The 20,615-nt window shown below is 57.7% G+C and overlaps 1 protein-coding gene across 1 annotated transcript; it reads left to right on the forward strand.

Moving 5' to 3' along the window:
- Positions 1-3,471: 3,471 nt before the first annotated feature.
- Positions 3,472-18,819, forward strand: STK35 (serine/threonine kinase 35). Its single transcript, XM_065691802.1, has 3 exons — positions 3,472-4,111; positions 9,209-9,956; positions 14,535-18,819. Exons 1-2 carry the CDS (start codon positions 3,532-3,534, stop codon positions 9,919-9,921), a joined length of 1,293 nt encoding a protein of 430 aa, XP_065547874.1. The 5' UTR covers positions 3,472-3,531; the 3' UTR covers positions 9,922-9,956; positions 14,535-18,819.
- The last annotated feature ends 1,796 nt before the right edge of the window (positions 18,820-20,615 follow it).

The raw sequence follows: 20,615 nt of genomic DNA on the forward strand, positions 1-20,615 counted from the left end.
TTCGCCTTGAAGATGGAGCTATTTTTATCGGAGCTCAAGAGGAATGTTTCCCAGCAACCTGCCTTTCTCCCCGGCTCCAGCAGCAGCTGCCGGACCCGGTGGCCCCTGCTCATCCTCCCAGTGCTGGTAGGGGGCACAGGGGCCACCGGCATGGCCAGGAGCCTCCACTGGGCACCCAGCAACCATGGCTGGATGGGCAGAGCAGCCTGTGCCAGCTGCCTGTGGCCCCCTATCGCCATGGCTGGTGGCATCTCCGCTAGCAGAGGGTGCCAGGCTCTGCTCCCCAGAAAGCACATGGGACCCCACAGCTTTTGCTTGGAGGTGGATTTTAGCTTGGATTTAGGCTGGGGCTGTACCAGCTCTGAGGGACCAAGGGAGCAGGGGCAAGGCAAGGGCAGAGCATCCTGCATCTCCCCAGCACTGATGGAGGAGATATCCCCTGTGGGACCTATCTGGGCGCAGAGGGCATCCATGGCCCCCCTCATTGTGTTGAGCTGGGCTGTGCAGGAACAGAACCATGCAGAGAAGAACAAAAGCTGCAGATTACCCTCAGTCAGGGGCTTCCGGCATCCCCCGGGCAGGTTTAACCCTTGCTGCTGGGATTAGTGGTCCCAGGGGCAACACAGCCACTGGGGGGTGGGGAGCATTTCTTACACCAAACCCATCCTTTCTATCCAATAGCCCTCCCAAATCCATGAATCCATCCCTAAAGCCAGGTCTCTTGGGGTCAGCCTCCTATTCTGCATGCAAATGGCTCCATGCAGGAGCAACAGCATTGCCCCAAAGGCTGGTGCCTGCCCGAGGGCCATGGAGCCCAAAAGCAAAGCTGCTTCCAGCACCCCCTAAACCAAACAGCCCCGGGTGCAGCCACCTCCTATGCAGGATAATTGCACAGGAGGGACAAGTGCTTCTGATGATGGAGCAAACCCCACAGGCATGAGAGAGAACTTGTTTGTGATAAGGTTTCTTCCTGATCACAATATTCCTCATCAAGGCTGATTCCCTTTGCCCCGGGGGGAGGCTGAGTGACTCCTGTCCCCGGAGCAGAGCTGGTTTATTTTCTGTGTGTGCCACAGGTGGGCTGGGCTGGGCGAGAGGGTCCTCACTGGGGCTGGTTGGGGTCCAGGCTGCCATGGGGGGGGGGATAACGGGGTCCTTTGGGAATGGAGCTGGGAGCGAGCCCACCCACCAGCAAGTTTAATTAATATTCATCTGTCGCTTCCTAATGGGAAAGTGTCTGTGAGTCACACTGACATTTCCCTGGGACAATGGGAATTAAGCACCTGGGTAAGAGAAATGAGCACTAATAGGAAAGTTAAGTTTCCATAAGTACATGAGTGAGGAGCGGGCTCGGCGAGGAGGGGGACGAGCTGCGCACCGAGAGCAAGTGGGAGGTAATGGCACCAACGTCACACAGAGCTGCCACTCTGCCCGACACCCCCAGCACACACAGGGCCCCCCCGCCAAGGTGCCCCCTTCCCACCCTGGGATGGGGAAAAGCATCCCTGCAGGCAGGATGCTGCTGGGGGAGCTTTTGGAGGCGGCCGCTCCGCTGTGGCTCCTATTGAGCTTTATCCTACAGGGATTTTCCAGAAGCTCCTAAACGTTCGCTCTCCCTCCAGGCCCTAAATCAACGCCAGGCTGCCATGGCAGGGCAGGGAGCTGGCAGTTTTGCAGGCAGATGCAGGCAGGGTAGGGAAGCAGCAGTTTTGCAGGCAGATGCAGGCAAGGGATGCCTGCGGCTGCTGCAGGGTAAGAGATGCACTGGATGCATTTTGTGGGCTGCAAGAGACCCCGGTAGCAACATGGGGAGAACTGCGGGGGTGAGCTGAGCCTGGAGGATGCTCCCAAACTCCCTTTGGAGTCATTCGCTCTGACTGATCGCAGCACCCCCGATGAACCTGATCTGGAGGCAGATGTCGGGGTGGGCAGGGGGAGGTCACTGCTGCAGTGTGGGGACCAGGACCCGGTCCAGCCCCTGCCTGCATCACACAGCGGTGGCTCGAGGTCACTGCGCAGCCCAGGCGGGCACATGGTGACCTCCCTGCATGGGCAAAGGGGCACAAGTGGCCACTCGATGCGGCTCAAAGAGGGGAGCCCGCATAACAGAGCGAGTCACGGCGCTGCCATCACCCCCCACCGGGAGCGCTGGGCTGCGGAACGGCCCCCGCCTCCCCCGGCCTTGAGGTGAAGCGGCTCCATTTAAAAGCAAATTGAGTTCAAAGCGCTTGCGGGAGCTGCAGCCTGAGCCGCAGAGGGTCAGCTCTGACGTGGAGCCATCACCTGCCCGGCACAGCGGTGCTGGTGGCTCGCAGGGTCTCCATCCTCCCTGGGCGGCGGGGAGGGGGGGGGGGGACCAGCGCGATGCAGCCCGGAGCTGCTGCGTGATGGCAGCGGCACATGCCTCGGGAGTGAGTCAAACCCAGGCTCCTCCGTAAACCGGCTCCGCAGATGCTCTCCTGGACCATCCCTGCCTGCTGCTAACGTCACCCGTGCCGGGGCTGGGAGAGGCGGGGAGAAGCGGCTGGAAAATGACCTCTCATGGGGTTTGATGCCCCTTTCCCCCCCCCCCCCGAATCCATCTGCCCTGCCCCAGCAGCAGGCCCAGCAGCACGGTGGCAGGATTAGACCCATGCACACTGCCTGGGGTGGATGGATGCTCATGAAGCCCCCGGCCGGGGGATGAAGAGCAGTTTGGGGACTGTGTGCAGGACACGGACCCTTGTGTGGGGACAAGGCCACCCCACACCTCCTGCCCGAGGGAGCAACGGCCAAACCGGCCCCACAGGAGCCGGGACCCGAGCTCCGGGGGACACGGTGCCCCCATGGGGAGGGGGACTCGCTGCAGCCCCAGGGCTCCCAGCCGTGCAGCAGCCGCCGCCGTGTCCCGGTTTTGGCCATCGGTGCGTTCCCCACCCCACGGGCACCCGGGGATCAGCTGGAACCCCCGCGGGGAGCCCCGGGACCGGGCTCGGGGGTCTCAAACCGACCCCAAGCCCCGTGCCCGCCCTTCGCGGTGCGGCCGCACGGCCCCGGCGCACCGAGCCCCCGCACCGCGGGGCTCCGGGCACTGCGGGGTCCGATCTCCCGGTCACCCCCATTCCCGGTGCACCGGGGGGGGGGGGGCGGGTCACCCCGGCCGTTACATAAGGGTTACGTCAGGGAGCCCCGCCCCTCCCGGTCCCCCGGCCCGGACCCCGCCGCCGCGGCCCAGGTGAGCGCCGTGGGCTGGGCCCGCGCCGGGCCCGGAGGGGCGGGGCCGGGGACACCGGGGCCGGGGCGGTGGCACCGGGCGCCCGCCTCGATGACCGGCCTGTTTACACCGGGGCGGCGCGTACCACAACGGCGGGGGGGCAAGGCGGGTGGCAGCCGCGCTGAGCCCCCTCCGCGCTGACTCGCCCTGGCAGTGCGGCGACCCCGTTACCGAGCACGGGGTTGGGGGTACCGGGTTCCCCTCACCGAGGCCCATCCCGCTGCCGGTTGGGTTCCGGTTCCCGGCTCCGTGCCCGCGCTCCCCCCCTCGCCGCCGCGATGGTTCGTCCCGCGCCGCCGCGATTGGCCGAGCGCTTAAAGGGGCAGGCAGCGCGCGCTTTTCCGCCCTCGCCGGCGCGGCGCATCCCGGTGCGCGGGGCGGGGGGGGCAGCGGCGGCGGGCGCGCGGCCCCCCCTCGGCGGCGCCATGGAGGCGGCGGATGGCGGCCGCCGCGGGACACAAAGGGCGGCGCGGCGGCGGCGGCGGGCGGCTCAGCGGGGCCCTATGGCGGCGGCGGCGGCAGCGCCGGGGCCCGGCCCGGTCGGCGGCGGCGGCGGCGGAGCTCCGCGGTACAGCCTGCTGGCCGAGATCGGCCGCGGGGCCTACGGCGTGGTGTACGAGGCGGTGTCGGGCCGCAGCGGCGCCCGCTTGGCGGTGAAACGGATCCGTTGCGACGCTCCCGAGAACGTGGAGCTGGCGCTGGCCGAGTTCTGGGCCCTGACGAGCCTCCGGCGGCAGCACCCCAACGTGGTGCGCTTCGAGGAGTGCGTCCTGCAGCGGCACGGCCTGGGGCAGCGCATGAGCCACGGCAACAAGCGCAGCCAGCTCTACCTGCGCCTCGTGGAGACCTCCCTCAAAGGTACCCGACCCCCCCCCCCCCCCCGGGCCTCCTGCGCACCCCCGGCACCCTCCCGCACCCCCGTTACCCGCAGCGGGTGCCCGTTGGGACACCCCCAGCCGTGCTCCCCTGCACCACGCCGTTGCTCAGACCCCTCCTTGGGGCGCCCAGCACCCTCGCTTCCCCCTTAGCTCACTGCTGCTCCTGTGTAACACCCCACGGCTCCTCTGTCCTGCTCCTTCCCAGCCCTGCTGTCCCTCTGTCCCAGCCACACTCCCGTCACTGCCCCAGCACCCCCTTTTTGCTGCCACCCACCCCAAGGACCCCTGTGGGACCCCCACCCAGCATCCCCTCTGCTGGGCCCTGCTCTGTGCTGTGCCCTTGGGCTCTGCCTGTGTGTTTTCTCCCCTTCCCTCTCATGCTGCTCGCAAGGGCACCTTTCTTGAAGCCCTCACCCTGTTCTTTAGCAGCCCTGCGCCCTCCTTGTGGGCTCTCTCCTTTTGCCCTGCATCTCTGCAGCACCCCATCCCTGACCCCCTTCTCCCGAGGGACCCTGTTGTCACTTCCAGGCTTGGACCCAGCCCTGGGGAGCATCCCTGTGTGCTCACCTCAGCCCTTCCCTGCATCCCTGCCAGCACTTACCCCCCTCTCCTGTACACCCCTTCTCCTGAGGCTCTGCGCCACAGCCACACAGCCCCTGACCTGCGCCACAGCACACACATGTCCCTCGGGGACCTTCACTGGTCTCTGCCCTGGTCGCACCAAGGGGACATCCCTCCTGTCTCTGCCTGACCCACAGTCCTGTCTGCTCGGAGCCCCCAGGGCTGCAGCCGTTCTGGTGCCCTGTCTGCTCCCTTGAGCTCTTACACCTTTGGGACCATTCCTTGTGTTCTCCTGGCTCCCCCTGTGCTGGCTCCATGGGGACAGCCCTGGAAGCACCAGTGCCCATAGCCTGGGCTGACAGCCCCCGTCTTCCCCTGGGGTCCCTCAGCAGCATCACGGGGCTGTCAGGGGTCACCTTCTTCTCTCACAGCCGATAACTGTGATGGTGCCATCTCCGAAATGCTCCTTCGGCTGCTTGTCAGACCCAGCTCTTGCCAATGTGGTAAAGATGTGGAAAAGTACAGGACCCTTGTCTCCTCAATGCGTCTGTGCCTCCAGCTTCCAGAGGCAGCTCACCCCACATCCTCCATCCCCAAACCTGTGTGCTGGGACTCCCATATGCTCCTTGAGGAGCTTGATCTCCCCAAGCCCCTTCATGTAGGCAGCCTCCAGACCCTGTGCCAGGCACAGACTTCACACAGGGCTGCCAAGACTCCCATCCTCTGAGCAGCCCTCAGGGTCTCAGCCTGCCCCTGCCTCTCCTGTCCCCTCTGCACTCCTGGGGGAACATGTCTGGACCTGCCTGGCTCTCCCCCGTGCGGACCTCATCCTGCTCTCCCCGCGCATTCCACACACAACCACCCACGGGAGGCTCCCCAAGGGCAGTGTCCTGATTTCTGCATAGCCTGGGTGCTTCCTTCATGTGCTCTCACAGGCACAGCTCCCTAGAGAGGAGCCAGCTCTTCCCTTTGGCTGTGTCCAGCTGTAGCAAGTCATGCTCTGTCTGCAGATACAAGGTTGCTGCCTCCCATTGTCCTCTTCACACCCTATGAAGAGGCTTGGGGAAAGCTCTTGGGTACCTGTAGGTCCCCCATCTGTAGGTAGGGAGAGAACCCCTTAACTTCCCTTGCCACTTGCTGCCCTGGTTCTGCTGCAGCCCTCTGAAGAGGGGAGCAGAGCTGAGCTCTCCATCACAAGGCTGGAGAGCAGCAGTTTCACTCCCCAAATCAGGATGTGTCCTCCCCTCCATCTGCCTTCTTCCTGGGTGCCCTGTGGGCTGTGTTGTGCTGGCCTTGTGCTCGCTGCCTTCCTTTGGGTCTGATACAGCACTTATAAGGCTTTTCAGAGCAAAAGCTGGGGCCAGAGGAGCCTCCAGGTCTGGTGTGTCCCTCCCCATGTGCAGCAGCAGGGCTTTGCTGTGCTGTGCTGCCGTGCTGCTCGGCACGACCGCAGCAGGGCTATTTACAGGCCAGCACAGATGCTGTGCCAACGTGCCGGGGCTCAGGGCACGGCGGGGATTAATCAGCCTTGCATCAGGAGCACCACTGCCGGGGTACCAGGCACTGTTGGGGCTCAGCTACAGCAGAGCCCAGCCCCTCATCGTTTTAATGATGGGGAATGAAGAATTTAAGGGCAGAGTGTAAAGAGGAAGCTGGAAGCCTGGAATGAGCCTGAGGAGAGGCACATCCCTGAGCAGCGTGCTTGGTGCCATGATACACGTGTACCTTCAGGGCTGTGCATGGCCATGTGGCTGCCCCATCCCTGGCAGTGTTCAAGGCCAGGCTGGATGGGGCTTGGAGCAAGCTGCTCTAGTGGAAGGTGTCCCTGCCCATAGAAGGGGGTCTCAACTGGAGGAACTTAAAGGTCCTTTCCAACACAAACCAGTCTGGGATGATTCTCTGTGCTCCTCTTGTTGTTCTTAACCCATAGCACCCAGGCTTTGTGCTGCCAGCTCCCATCTCTCTGGTGTAGCCTCTTTGCACAAAGGGAGTCAGAGGTTACCTGTAGGGAGTGGGATGCTGGGTCTGCTGTCATTACGCTATTTTCTACCTGTGATACTAAGCAAATGAGAAGCTGCTAACGAGCTCCCAGGGTAGGTGGTGGGAGGCCTGCTGTGAGGATGGAGAGCTTGGTGAGTGCTGTTCTGTTTGGGCAAGGGATGCTCTCTTTGTGATGGAGAGCAGCTCTGGCCTGTCTGCATCTCTTCAGCTCCTGGCTGCTTGACATCAGTTTGCAAACATCTCATCTTTAGGAAGCGCCTTGCCAGCTCTTTATGTTTAAAGCTGTTTGTTTTGAAGGTAGGAAGATGATTTAACAACTAAAACACTTTCTGATTATAGAAAGAAAACGAGGAAATATTACTCTTGGCTGCAGCCCCTGTGAGCAGCGCTCCACCCAAAGTGAAGTGCATGGGGCTTGCAGCTACTGCTGGGTCAGCGGCATCCTCCCTCTGCTTGCTGAGGCTCAGGGGCCAAGTTTCACATCAGAACCTTTGTTAGGCTAAAACCAAACCTTGGCTTGTCCAGGTGAAGCTGGTGTTTGAGCTGTGCGAATGCTCTCACCCTCCCACTTACGTACCCCGGCTATGTGTGATGGGCATGGGGCTTGCTGTGCCCATCATGGTGCGGTTCCTGGCTGAGAAGACCCAAACCCTTCTGCTCCCCATGCTGGGGCTCTGTGGATACTGAAAGGAGCAGGAAAAAAAAGCTCTGTGCCCTGCTGGATGTCACTGGGGTTTAGCAAACCCGAGTGGTGTGAGTTGGGGCTATGCTGGCTGTGGGGGCCGAGCAGCCTCTGCTTCAGTTTCCATGCTGTCATACTGGCCTTGCGAAAGGGGGTGGCTCACACCAGAGAAGCTGCTTTTCCTGGGCAGTGTTTTGGCCTCCAGAGCCAATCTGTCCTGTGCTGCTCTCACTTGGCCCTTGGGTTCATGTGCTGAGTCCCCCTCCAGCACTTTAGGGGTCTCATTTAGCACGCTCGGTGCTTTGTGTTTCCAGCCTGTTCATGCTCCCTCCCAACATCCAGACCTAGAAGACTGCTGAGGGCAGGAGGTTCAGCCAAATCTTGCTGTTGTTCAGACTTCCATTTCCATAGCAGTAGCCATGGATACAGACTGTTTGTGCAAATAACCAATATTCCCACCCACACCAATCACTGACCATCACAGGGCAACCCAGGGCTCGGTGTTCATCAGAGCCCTTGGCTTTACCTGCTCCTGGAAGTTTCTCCTTTTCCCAGATGCTCTCTAGGGCTTTGCTAAAACAAAACCCAACGTTGTCAAACGGGTGGAGTTATTTAAGTGCTTTCAAAACACTCAGGGTTCCTCTGGGTGACTTGAACTGTGGCAGAGGCGAGTGGTGGCCTCCAGCTTCTCTCCCTTAACGTGTTTGAGAGTGGAACAAACCCTAGTTCCTAAAGCCCTGGTTGTGTGTGCAGGCTCTGCCGGTCCTCGCAGTGCTCTGTGCAGGCAAATGGGTCTGGAAGTGGGGTTTGCATCCTGGCATCAGCTGATGGGGCTGGGTCTGCCACTGGTATTCCCTAGGGCAACCTTGCGACCGCAATGCCAGGTTGTCCTGGGGAATACCAGTGGCAGACCCAGCCCCATCAGCTGATGCGATGCTGTTGTATTTCTCTCTGTGTCTAGTTATGTGCCAGTGTGTTTTGCCTTGGCAGGGGGCTTGTGGAGTAAGATGAATTGGACCCGAGATGCTCTGAGCTTGAAGAGCTCAGTGGGATGTCTAATGAAGGAAGAAGCTGCTTGGGGGGTAACATTGAGCACAGCAAGTTATATCCATGAGTGTGGCTGTGATTGCACCCAGCAAACCTTGTTTACTGCTTGGGCCTCCAGTTTCCTCTCTTTAAAGACTTGTTGGCACTATAAGAGCTGTATGAAGTGTTTCTGAGCACAAACACAATGCTTAAACACACCAGAAGTGCCAGCTTTGACACTGGGGTGTCTGTTCTTAGCCAGGCTGGACTGGCACAGTGTTAAGCCATGTATTTACTCACAGTTATATAGGAAGGTATAAGCCAGTTTTGCCTCCTGCAGCAGAGCTCAGGTGGGAGAACTTTTGTTCACATAGAACTGGTTTTTTTTCCTATGGACTTGCTGCTGTTTGTGCCTTTGGTCTCTGCTGCTTTGGCTGTCGGAGCACAGGGAGAATTGCCTGATGGTAGCACAGGAAAATAACCCTCTGGTTCAAGTTCCCTGCGAGCATCTGAGAAGATACGTGCTTGATCTCACTCACATGTGTGTGCATTGCCTGGAGCAGGTCCCTGATGCAGTGGGCTCAGGTAAAGGTCATGCTGGTGCATGACACTCCATGGAAACCTAGAGCATTTGAAGCCACAGCAGTGCCATCATCACTGCTGGTACCTGCAAGTGCAGTAGATCCCAGTCATGTTCCTAAAGCCCTTACTATCCACACAAACCAGGTCCATTCCTTGCCTGTGCTGAGTTAGTGTGGACATTGTGTTGTGCCTAATAAGCTCATGTTTGCTCTTGTCCTTTCTCAGGTGAGAGGATCCTGGGCTATGCAGAGGAACCTTGCTACCTGTGGTTCGTCATGGAGTTCTGTGAAGGAGGAGACCTCAACCAGTACGTGCTCTCACGAAGACCTGACCCAGCCACGAACAAGAGCTTCATGCTGCAGCTGACCAGTGCCATTGCCTTCCTGCACAAGAACCACATTGTCCACCGGGACCTGAAGCCAGACAACATCCTGATAACAGAGAAGTCTGGAACCCCTGTCCTCAAAGTGGCCGACTTCGGCCTGAGCAAGGTCTGCGCTGGCCTCACTGCTCGGGGCAAAGAGGGGGGGCACGGGAACAGGAATGTGAATGTGAACAAGTACTGGCTGTCCTCGGCTTGTGGCTCTGATTTCTACATGGCCCCCGAGGTCTGGGAGGGACACTACACTGCCAAGGCTGACATCTTCGCTCTGGGCATCATCATCTGGGCCATGATTGAGAGGATCACTTTCATTGATGCAGAGACCAAGAAGGAGCTGCTGGGGACCTACATCAAGCAGGGGACTGAGATTGTGCCTGTTGGGGAAGCGCTGCTAGAAAACCCAAAGATGGAGCTGCACATCCCTCAGAAACGCAGGACTTCCATGTCTGAGGGGATCAAGCAGCTCTTGAAAGACATGTTGGCTGCTAACCCGCAGGATCGACCTGATGCCTTTGAGCTTGAAACCAGAATGGACCAGGTTACATGTGCTGCTTAAATTCAGGGCAGGGCACTGCTGTGCTTTGCAGCTGGGTAAGTGATCCCCAGTTTTTGTGTTCTTCTGTCCCCTGTACCAGCCCGATAATGTACTTTGTAGTGACACAAAGGAGGCTTTTATGTTCCCGGAGCTATTTCTATAGTGACTCATCAGAGCACTGCTGCTGAGGTTTTTTTCCACCTATTCTCCTGCAAAAATAGAGGTGGGAAGCAGAATTAGCAGGTACATGTCCCACTGCTGCCCAAAGGACCAGCAGAGCAGGTAGGGCCGGGCAGGCATCCTGCTCCTCTGAGGTCCTGCTGGTGCGTGGCAGAGGGATCTGCATGCACCTTCTGACCTCAGCTTTGGGTACTTCCATCTCTCCCAGGGGCAGGGAGGGAGCTGCCAGTTCTGCCTCCTCTGCTGTGTGGAGTGTAGCATCTCATTTCTAGACCTGTGTCTGCTTACAAATGTGCTCAGCCTGAGCTCAGCTCTGTTCTAGCAGAGTCCCCTCCCTTCTCTCCCCAGCTTGGTTTCTAAATAGCCCCAAACTCAGAGGTCCTGCTTCTGAGGCCTGGGTGCTCCTACATGGTCTGGAAGGGACCCCAGGGACATGGGGTATTTGGCTGTGTCATTAAGCAGTGATGCTGCAGGGCGGGGAGGTGCTGTCTGCATGGCAAAGCAGTGTGTAAACAGGAGCTGTTACTAGGGATTGTCCTGGCCCAAGGCTTCAATTGAAGTGACAAAAGACTGATTACAAGGGGTGAGGTCTTCCCAGCCTGGTTCTTTCTCAAGCTGCTGCAGAGCTGACTGAGCATTGCTGGTCACAGGAGGCCTCTGAAAGCCTGCCCCTGTCATGTGCCGGTGCTGCAGCTCCGGTTCCCAGCCCTGCCCTCACCCCAAAACCACCCAGAGCCTGTTGGACCAGAGCAGACCACAGGTACAGGGGAGCACAGAGGGACGAGGAGGCTGGCCCGTGCCCAAGAGTGAGCCTCCAGCAGCAGGAATGTGGGGCATTTGGGCAGGTTTTGCTAAAAAAAGCCTCATTGCTGCCTACCTGAGAGTTCCTGAGCTTATGTAAAGCCATGTCCTGCCCATCCCTGCTGTGTGTGTGTGTGTGTGCCCAGATAAGCTTTGTGCCGTATGCAGAGCAATAGGGATATAGAAATGGAAAGGCCCATGGGGTGGGTCTAGTTCTGTCACTGCTGCTTTGTCCAAACTGGCCCACAGACCATCCCTGTTATAAAATTTTTCATTATAAAATGGAATATTTAAGGCCCTGAAGATCTCCAGCACAAGGAATTGATGGGACTGCTGCTGCCTGGGGCTGGTCCCAGTGCAAGTGTGGGCTGGGGATTAGGGTGGGGAGTGAATCTGCAGATGTAATGGGTGTGAAGATGTCCTGAGGCTCCCTTCCTTGTGCCCCAGGGCCAGGCGTGGGTCTCCTCTGCCTGCTGGCAGCGGCTCTGTTGTGTGGCTGAGGGTCTGGTCGGGCTTTGCTGTGCCCGTGTGCAGTGGCTCTGTGCTGACTTGATGCTGCTCAGTTATGCAACCAGCCCTTGCCCTGCGGGGAAGCTTCGTCCTGCAGAATAGTACATGCAGGGATGACAAACACCGAGGGACAATCCTACCCTGGGGCTGTTTGCTTAAAACCCAGCTGCCTTCTGCAGCCCCCCCCCCCCTCTATCTGCAGCCAGAGCCAGCCCTGAGTCTGCACTGATCACACAGTCCATGACGCAGCTGCAGCAGGGATGGATGCACTTGCATAACAGTGTGCCCAGATAGGAGCCCAGCACCAGCCATCTGCTCTCTGCACACCCAGAACGTTCCTCTGCCTTCTTTCTGGGGTGGCAGAATGTTTGGTGTGCTTCCTATAGGGTTTTCCTAATGCATTGTGTAGTTGTGCATTCAAATCAGCTGACCTCTGGCTGTTATTAAAGGCAGATCTTAAATTGGAAACCTGCTTGAGAAGCTTAAAATGGGATTTAGAGCAGGGCTTGGATTCTGCTCCCAGGTAATTTAAGTTGGCCAAGAAACTCCTGTAACCTAACTTGATTGTGGCACTGATGCGTAGCTTATGATGCTGCCGGGTCATGCAGTGGGTCATGTTCTTAGGTCAGCTTCAGCCCCTGCTCAGCCTTGGTTTATGTCATAACCTGGAAAGCTGTAACCCTCCCTGAGCCAGGCAATAGGAATTTTGTTTGCTCTTTGGTGTGTCACCGACCTCTTCTGATTTTGTTTCATGTCCCAGCAACTTTGCCTTCAGCTCTGCTATGGATGCTGCACACAAGCCAGTCAGCAGGCTCTGTGCTCTGGTACCCTTCCAAAACGCAGGTGTGGGGTGTCAGTTCTCAGCCAGGGAAGTGTTTCTGGCTTGGTTTCTGCTGGAGATGAACCTGTTATCTCCTCTTATCACCTTGTTCCCCTTCCCAGCTCTGGTCCAGTAGAGGTGAGCAGCATTTCCCTGGGCAAAATGAAGTTGTTCTCTTCATTTGCACGCTGTGCCTAAGGCTGTTCCCAAAGGCATGCCAAAGGACAAAAGCCTGTCTAATACAATAAGGCAATGGCTGTATTGGGCTGATAATGGTCTGTTGATGGCTGTGTGATGGCCCAGCTTTGTGACTGCCCCCCACTCTAAGGAGTATTTCACCCCCTTCTTGTCCTTTGGAGAAGGCTGGGGCTGTTTTCCTCTCTCCTTTCCTGCAATGTGAGCATCTTTGGGTGTCTTTTTGGTAGCTGCCCTCTTGAGTTCCCCTGGGTAGATTGAGCCCTCCATGGATGCTGCTTCATTGGGACCCTCTGATGCTGTGGGGTTGTGCAGTGTGGGCTGGACAAGCCGTAGTTGTGAAAGTGCTGGGTGTCCTCTGTGTTGAGCCCTCTGCTACCACCACCTCCCATCACTGCTGTGCCCCACGCATTGGTGTCATCCTCATCCGCATTGGTGCTGGATGAGGACCCCATGGGCTGCTGCTGCTTCATATCCTGCTGATGCTGAATGAACATTCGAGCTGATTAAACACTCTAAATTGCATCAGTGGAGGGATTGAAAGCTCTTGAGCCAGCCCCTGAATCAACGTGCGTCAGTGGGGCTAGCTGCCCTGCCTCAGAGCTGCGAGTGCTGCCCCTCAGAGCGCTTGCCCTCCTGGGAAGCACAAGTGGAAGCCTTGGCCCTGTTTGCCAATGGAGCCACACCACTGGAGAAATCTTTCCTTGGAGAAGATTCCTCCTGACCCGGTGTCCTGGTGCCTCTCAAATCTTCTTAGAGTGGCTTCTTCCTGCCTGCAGCCTGCAAAGGCAGCATCTCCTGGTTAACCTCTGCTGAACAGCAATGTGCCTGTGGCCCTGGCTCCTGCTGTGAGCAGAGAGGCAGCCTCTCCCTTTAGAAATGCTGCTCCTCAGGCCTGGATTCCTTTGATGACATTCCCGAAGGCAAAGGGATTTGAGCAGTTTGCTGGGCAGTGGCAGTTCTTCAGCAGGTCTGCCCTGTTGCTGCTGTTTGGTGTCTCTGCAGAGCCCCATGCCTGCTCCTGATAGGAAAGGATCTGCTCCTGCAAAAGGGGGGCTAAATTCAGCCCCCGTGTTGCTGCTTTCCATGTAACTGAGCTCAGAGCTTAGGTCTGGGGGAAAATGGAACTCCTTTTAGCTCAGGAACTCCCTCCATCAGGTGGGTCTCAGCTTTCATCAACCCACCCCTGATGCTCCCTGGCCTCAGCTCTGCTGGTCCCTCCTCTGATGGTTGTGACACCCTGAATGATGCATTTCCAACACAGGAGTGACATTTGGGCACGTGTTCCTCTTCTGGGTCCAGCCCTGCTGCTTCATGGGATGTCACAGGGAATTGGCTGGGTTGCAGACAAAGCAGGTGGAAAATGCTGGTGGCTTATGTGCAGAGTTGGGGTATTTCTGCATCCCTGATGTGGGGGACAGGAGGCTGCAGTGCCAGGGCTGTGGGTGAATGGATGTAGCACCAAGGGTGCTACATGGCCAGGGGGGATGCTGTGTGCTGGAGCTTTGACCGGAGCAAAGACCTGCCTGTTCTTCCCTAAAATCCCCAGCACTGAGCATCCTCTTGGACTGGTACAGCCCATCCTGCTCCTCTTTCCATTGCACAGAAATGGATTTTCACCTCCTCTTGCAGAGCCACTTGAGCAGCTGAGCTGCTGCTGATGCACAGGGTGAGCAGTGCAGGATGTCCCTCTTGTCACAGCTTGTTCCACCTCCCAGTGAAGGACCCGGAGCTGGCGCTGGCGTCACGTGGAACCTCAAGGCTGTAACACTTGTCCTTGTTCCAGCAGGGCTGTCACTGCAGTGAATCCCATGGGATGAGGCTGCCTCCAGCACCAATCCGGTTACCTTTGCACCTTCCACCCAGTGCAGTTGGTGTGGGCATTGCTGTTTGGGGCTGGGTAATGAGAAGCTGTGCACTCACTTTGAGTCCTCCCAGACCCTCAGGATGCTTTGATTAAGGCTTGGGAATGAAAGGAGAGGTGCAGGGAGCATGTGGAATGAGCGATGCTGATGCAGTCTGGGTTGGTGGCGGGGGAGGGCTGGCAGGGCCCTGTCACAGTGCAGTAACTGGCACAAACCCACTGACATACCTGACCCCTCTTTCTCCTCTCTTGCTTTTCTTGCAGGTTTATTTACCAGGGACCCGTGATTTCCATTATTTACGTGCAAGGAGGGAAGCTGAAGCTAAGGGAAGATGAGGATGATGATGATACAGAAGATCTCTGGCAATGTGAAATCTTTGGGTGTTTTTGTTGGGATGGGGTGTTCTGGGGGTGCAGGAGGGGGCTGCAGGGGCCTATGGGAGAGCAGCAGCCGTGCTCATGAGACTTAAACACAATCCAGAGAGCAGAGCTGCCCTTGCCCAGCCCTCCCCTGTCTCCTGTGTTGCCATTTGACTCCGTAGATGTTTCTAGACAAGATACGGTTCCATAAGGAGGGTGGGAATCAGCCGCCAGGCACCAGCTCTGGGTCTGGCTGGGCACAGCTTTGGGTCTGAAGCTATTGCTTTTGCGGAAGGGAAATGGGAGCAAAGTGATTGCCAGGTCTGTACCAGCAGTGCAGTGCTTTAGAAACAGAGTCCCTCCGATCAGGTGTTACAAACAGCTAAATCATTGCATAGCCAGGTAGCTGCCGACCAGGGGGATGCTGCCCTGGCTGGGAGCAGTTGACATTAGGATAGAGTAGCATAACCAGGCTGGGAAGGCATTTAGTTGTGATGGGCAGACGTTTGTTCTCCCCAGGCTGGATTTTGCTCATCGTGCTTGGTACCTCACAGAGGGTGATGGGGAGCCCATAAGCATGTTTTCAGTGGACAGAAACAAAGCAGTCCACTGCTCTGATCCATTGAATGCCAACCTTCAGCTGTTAGGAACTTAGGAAAGGCGGAGGTTTGGCCTAAATGGCTCAGGGACTGGATTCTAGCCTCCCATAAAACTCTGTTCCCTGCTAGCTAACCATCTCCAGGAAGCAAATGCTGCTGTTTAGGTTTGGTTATGTACAGTACAGCTCAGGTAAGGAGATTGCAACCTCAGGCTGAGCAGTTAATACTCGATTTCCTTGCCTATATTTAGAGCAACACTAATATTCTGGGGCTGACCCCGTGTTGATGGTCTTCAGACTTTGCTCACTGTAAATGCAATGTAAAGCAGCACCTCTTTACCACCCTGCGGGTTCTGAACCAACTAAAGCCATTTCTCATTAGGCTAAAACACCAGGCTGGTCTGACCTGGGTGCTCAGCCAGGGCCATGGGCAGCACAGGGCCCCTGTGACCCCTCATCCCTGGCTGTGGGTACTGCTCCTTGCCTCTGTGCAGGCTGCAGCTTTCCTGTGCCATCACTGGATCACTGAACTGGCAGCACCTCCTTGTATCTCCTCAGTGTTACCTTGCTGACCTCATGGGAATGAATGGGAATGGAGGAAATTCAGGTGGGCTGAGGCAGGGCTAAAGCAGGGAAAGGAGGGATGGGTTTCTCTTGGTGTCTTCCGTCTATTCCAGGACACAGAGCTAAGGCTGTCACTGCAGGAAGGCCAGGTCCCTCTTAGGAGGATGATGCCAGGAGGCTCCAGACCATCTGTCTGTGACTTGTGAAGGTTTGGACAGCACAAACTCAGCACCAAGCCTCTGATCCCACACTGCTCTTGTGGAGATGCTGCTGTGGTCTGTGGCCAGCCACAGCCAGCCCATGCCTGTACCCATGACCAGGCTGGTCACTGGGGTGTGAGCAGTGTGGGGTTGGGCAGCAGGCGCTGAGCTGCACTCTCAGGGGCTTTGGCTGCTCTCATTGCTCTCTAATGAGCAGCAGATCCCTGCAGTGGCCGTGCCAAGCTCCAAAACCCTGCATCCCATGGGAGGGCTGGACCCACAAGCACAGTGTTAATGCCCTGAGCACTGGACCATCCTTCCTTCACCTGACAAAGCCTTTGCTCCTGACTGTTACAACTGTTAGAACTTAACCTTGGCTTGGACGGGTGCAGCAAGAGGGCTTCTTGACCCTTCCAGCCCTGCTCATGTGGCTTTCCCTGCTGGAAGAGCCCCTCACCAGGCGTTACATCCCAGTTGAAGGGAGCTTCCTAGCAGGAGGTTTCCATGTGTGGAAACCAAGCCTGAAACATGGGACATGGAAGCTGGTGAGTGAGCTGCTCACTGGGACCACTGCCTCCAGCCAGGTGCCTGTACCCTGCAGGCAGCTCCCATATGGAAGCGGGCAGGAAGCATCCAGGCAGGCGCTGGGAGGGGCAACCCTCTTGCTCCACGCCTTTTTCCAGGCCATCTTCAAACCACACATCTCCACCTCAGCTTTTGCATTGCAGATGTGTTTTTCAAGCAAGCTTGATGTTAGTGAGCTAGACCGTAGTGCCTTACTTAGGATTTAGCAAACACTTCCAAGGATGAGTCCCGGGGCTGCTAACCTTTCCAACGTGGATGTTCCCCTCATTAGTTTGTCCTATGAAGAGCATTTTCTCCCTGATGATTTTGCTGCTGTTTGTGCTCGACTCCCCCCACTGTACAGGAACCTGCCTTGTTTACAGCTCCCAGCATCTCTCCTCCCAGTTACATTGCCCCAGACCAGCATTCCGTCTAGAACCAAGGTGGGAACAGCTCAGACCTGCCTGTGCTGTGGGATGGAGGATGTTTAGGCTTCTCTTTCCAGGTGGGTCTATCTGGGCATCCTCTGCCCAGCTCCTCCAGGCTGAACTTCTCCCTCTGCTGTCCGTGTTTGACATTAGGATGCGCCGCTGGGAAAACTCAAGCTTAAGACAGCAGCACTGAGGCCTGAAGCTCCTTGCTCAACCCAGGGCCAGGCTGCTTCCATCTCTTCCTGGCCACACTGAGCCTGAGCATCCAGGGCAGTGTTGGGGGACCCTCTCATGCGCCCCAGCCGGTGCCTGTGCCGAGGGAGTGATTGTGTGAAACTGTTTACTTCTGACTATGCTGTTTACAAGAGGGATGTGGGGTGGGGTGGGGGGGGGAACAAGCCAAGCCTCAGGAGGATTGGGAAACGTGTTATCTGCACCAGCCTGCAGCCAGGCCCGCACCATTGGCATCACGCAGGTGTCGCGGGGATCTTCCAGCCAGCTTTGGTCCATGGGGAGGAGAGAGCAGAGGTGGCTCTGGCCTAGAGGGGTTAGATTAGCTCCCCCTTGTCCCCTTGCTGCCATGTTTGAGGTTCAGCAGTGCTAGTGACAGATACGAGTTACCCCTGTGGTCTTCCTTTACTCCTCAGGACCCAGCTCCTTCACATATCAGAGGCTCCCAGAGCCTTTCTGGAGCAATAAGACTGAAATCGAGCATTACCATCATTGTGGAAATCCTCTGTTGTGTGCATTGTCTGTCTCCTCCGTATGCAGTACTGAGTCTGGGTTTAAGCCTGCCGAGAGCCACAGGGCAGCTGCTTCAGGGCACAAACTGGGATATGTTTCCCTGCACTTTCTGCAGGTCATGAGAGTAGGGAAACATTGCTGCTTCCCTTCATCACCCCAGGCGCAAGCATCACGCTCAGCTGCCTGGGGCGAGGGGGTTCCTGGTCCCTTTTTGGTGGTGCTGCTGAAGGATGGGTGTGCTGATGGGGTGGGATGGGAGTGTGTTACCCGTTATCCTCCCAGCCTCCCATCCCATCAGCCATGCTCCACAGAGGGGCAGCAGCTGGGAAGTGGAGCCCCTGCTCCTGTGCTGCTGCAGCAACAGCTCCATCACTAAGGGAGGTGTTGCTGGTGGGGGGGAGAGCAGCGCCTGCAGCTCCTCTGCTTAGCTGGTACCAGCACATTCCAGCATGGGGTCCTTCGCGTCCCAACCCATTCCACCCCTCGGAGCAGGGCACTGGGCACTGCTGGAAGGGAAGCCCAGGAGCTGCTGTGTTCCAGCTGTGACAAGTGCTGTTTCCCTGCAGCCTGCCCCAGTGCTTTTAACTCCGAGGGTGATGCCCAGGCTGCTGGAGGAGTGCACAGGAGTGCTTGGTGTCCCCATTCCCCTTGTCCCCTCCTGCAGCTGCCTTCAGCTTGTTCCTTCAGAAAACAGCTTGGCAGTTGAGCTGCTTCCCTATGGAGGGAGCTGCTGGAAGCCCAGAGTGAGCCCTGGCTCGCCCAGGCTCTCCCTGCAGCCTCTGGGCCAAGCAAGTGGGAGCCAAGGTTTAAACCCAGACTCCAACCTAACGATAATGATCTTAGTAAAGGAATCTGTATTTCTCTTTGTTTTGCACAGAAGCTGGTGATTTAGGACCTACGTGTGAACAACTTTATAGACATATTTTTTGTACTTGGTTTACTCGCATTGGTATGAGACATTCTATTTAAGTTCTTTGAACACTGTGGATACCCTGGTGTGTATGAGTGGCAGAGGCTTTGTAAGTTAAAGAGACGTTTGTGTGAATAAAAGCTATTTGATGGGGTTGAAAAGCCACACGCAACTTGAACACCGGATCTGTGTGTTTGCTCCTCAACCAGCGCCGGGTTTGTAAGCAAGGGGAGTCCCTGAGCAGTGATGGACACACCAGGGCTCTAAACTGGCACCAGCTCCATGCTGCGGAGCTAAGCCTGGGTTCGGCTAAGCGCATGCTGGGCTATCTGGCCTGACCCCGGTGGTTTAGGGCACTAAACCAAAGCACAGTGGCTGGTGCCAACCAGAACGTGGCTCCCTGGTGTGTGGCTCCGCTGCCGTTTATCCTCACCGGGATTAGGATTAGCCCTGTTCTCACCAAGTAGGCCACAGCGATCAGTGGTACAGGCAAGCTCAGCCTCTGCCTGCACGCTGCCTGTGGAACACCTTCCTGTCCTGCCCCTTCCTGGCAGCCCTGTGCATTGGGAGCCAAGGGATGAGCAGCCTCTTGCTCACCCGCTCCGGAGGTGGCTGCAAACCCAGCAGGGAGATGCCCTGCAGAGCTGCTGCCACAGGAGCCACAGATAATCCCTTTGCACAGATCCCAAATCCCTGATGCACAGACCCAAACCAGGCTGCACACAGCAGCTGGGACCCCCCATAGCCCCGTTTCCAGCCGGAATCCCAGTGCTGTGCCTGACACCCACAATGGGAAATGCACAGCGAGGCTGAGCCGCGTCCTGCAGCGATGAGAAGGTTCCCTTTGCACAGGGAGCAGAGCCAGGGCTGTGCCGGGGGTCGAGCCCCCGGAGCTGATGTGGGACTCGGGATGTCCCAGCACACGGGGCCGTGCCCTGTGCTCACCACTCCTTGTGTAACAGCCCCAGTGCCTGCACCCGGACGTGCTCAGCAGCCAGTCCCCTCCTGCTGCCCCCCCACCCCCGGCACCGCATCAGCATTGTGCTCCCTAATCGCTGCTGACAGGCACCTGAAATGGGTGGTTTCAGCGCAGTGGGGCCTCACTGGGGCTGGTTGGCCACAACCAGTGAGATGCTGAGGGGCCAGAGCTGCCCTGGTCACCCACAGGCAGCAAATGGGGGGCAAACTGGGTTTCCAGTGCATCCCCAGCTTGCAGGTGAGTTATCTCAGGGCTGAAGGGCATCATGGCACCCACTGTGAGAGCAGCGCTGGGTACTCAAACATCTGCCCTGGTCCTGCCCAGAGCATCCTTCCTGCAGGCAGGGCTCCAGCTGCATTGGGACAATCCCTGATGTCCCTACCCTGGTGACAAGTGCGGATGCAGAGTGGCTGCGTGATGCTGCTGTCCCCCCCCCTCCAGTCACCTCTAAACTCCCCAGCACAAACGCTGCTGCTGCACCTCCCAGAAGGCTGGGTTTGCTCTCAGGACTCGTCTGGTTTAAGCTGCATCGGTGGCAAGGATCATTTTGCCACCTTCCAGATTGATGGCATCCATCCATCCATCCCCACGGCCGGACACGCAATGTGCTCCCTGAGCTCCTGCAGCCCCTCCTAATGTGGTGCAGCTGAAATCCAGCAGGAACTGGGCTGGGAGCTGGCTCATGCCCCACGCGTGCCGCGGGCGAGCAGGTGACCTCACAGCACCTGAGCGGCTTTCACCAGCAGCAGCAGCAGGGAGGTTGGTGTCAGTCACCAGGAGGAACGTCGCGCTCCGGATTCGCTCCCTGGGGACCTGGCATTTCCTATGCAAAGAGGTTCTCTGAACGCCACGAAGATGCTTCAAGTACGTGATCGCTGACAGAAGCACCCCAGCCCCAGCCCTGTGCTCCGTGGGGACCGGGAGCGGGCACGTGCTGGGGTAGAGCCGCACGTGGCTTTGCCGCAGGCAGGCAGAGCATGGGACAGGCAGGAAAA

Source organism: Lathamus discolor, chromosome 11 (genome assembly GCF_037157495.1).
Source record: "Lathamus discolor isolate bLatDis1 chromosome 11, bLatDis1.hap1, whole genome shotgun sequence".
Lineage (NCBI taxonomy): Eukaryota > Metazoa > Chordata > Aves > Psittaciformes > Psittacidae > Lathamus > Lathamus discolor.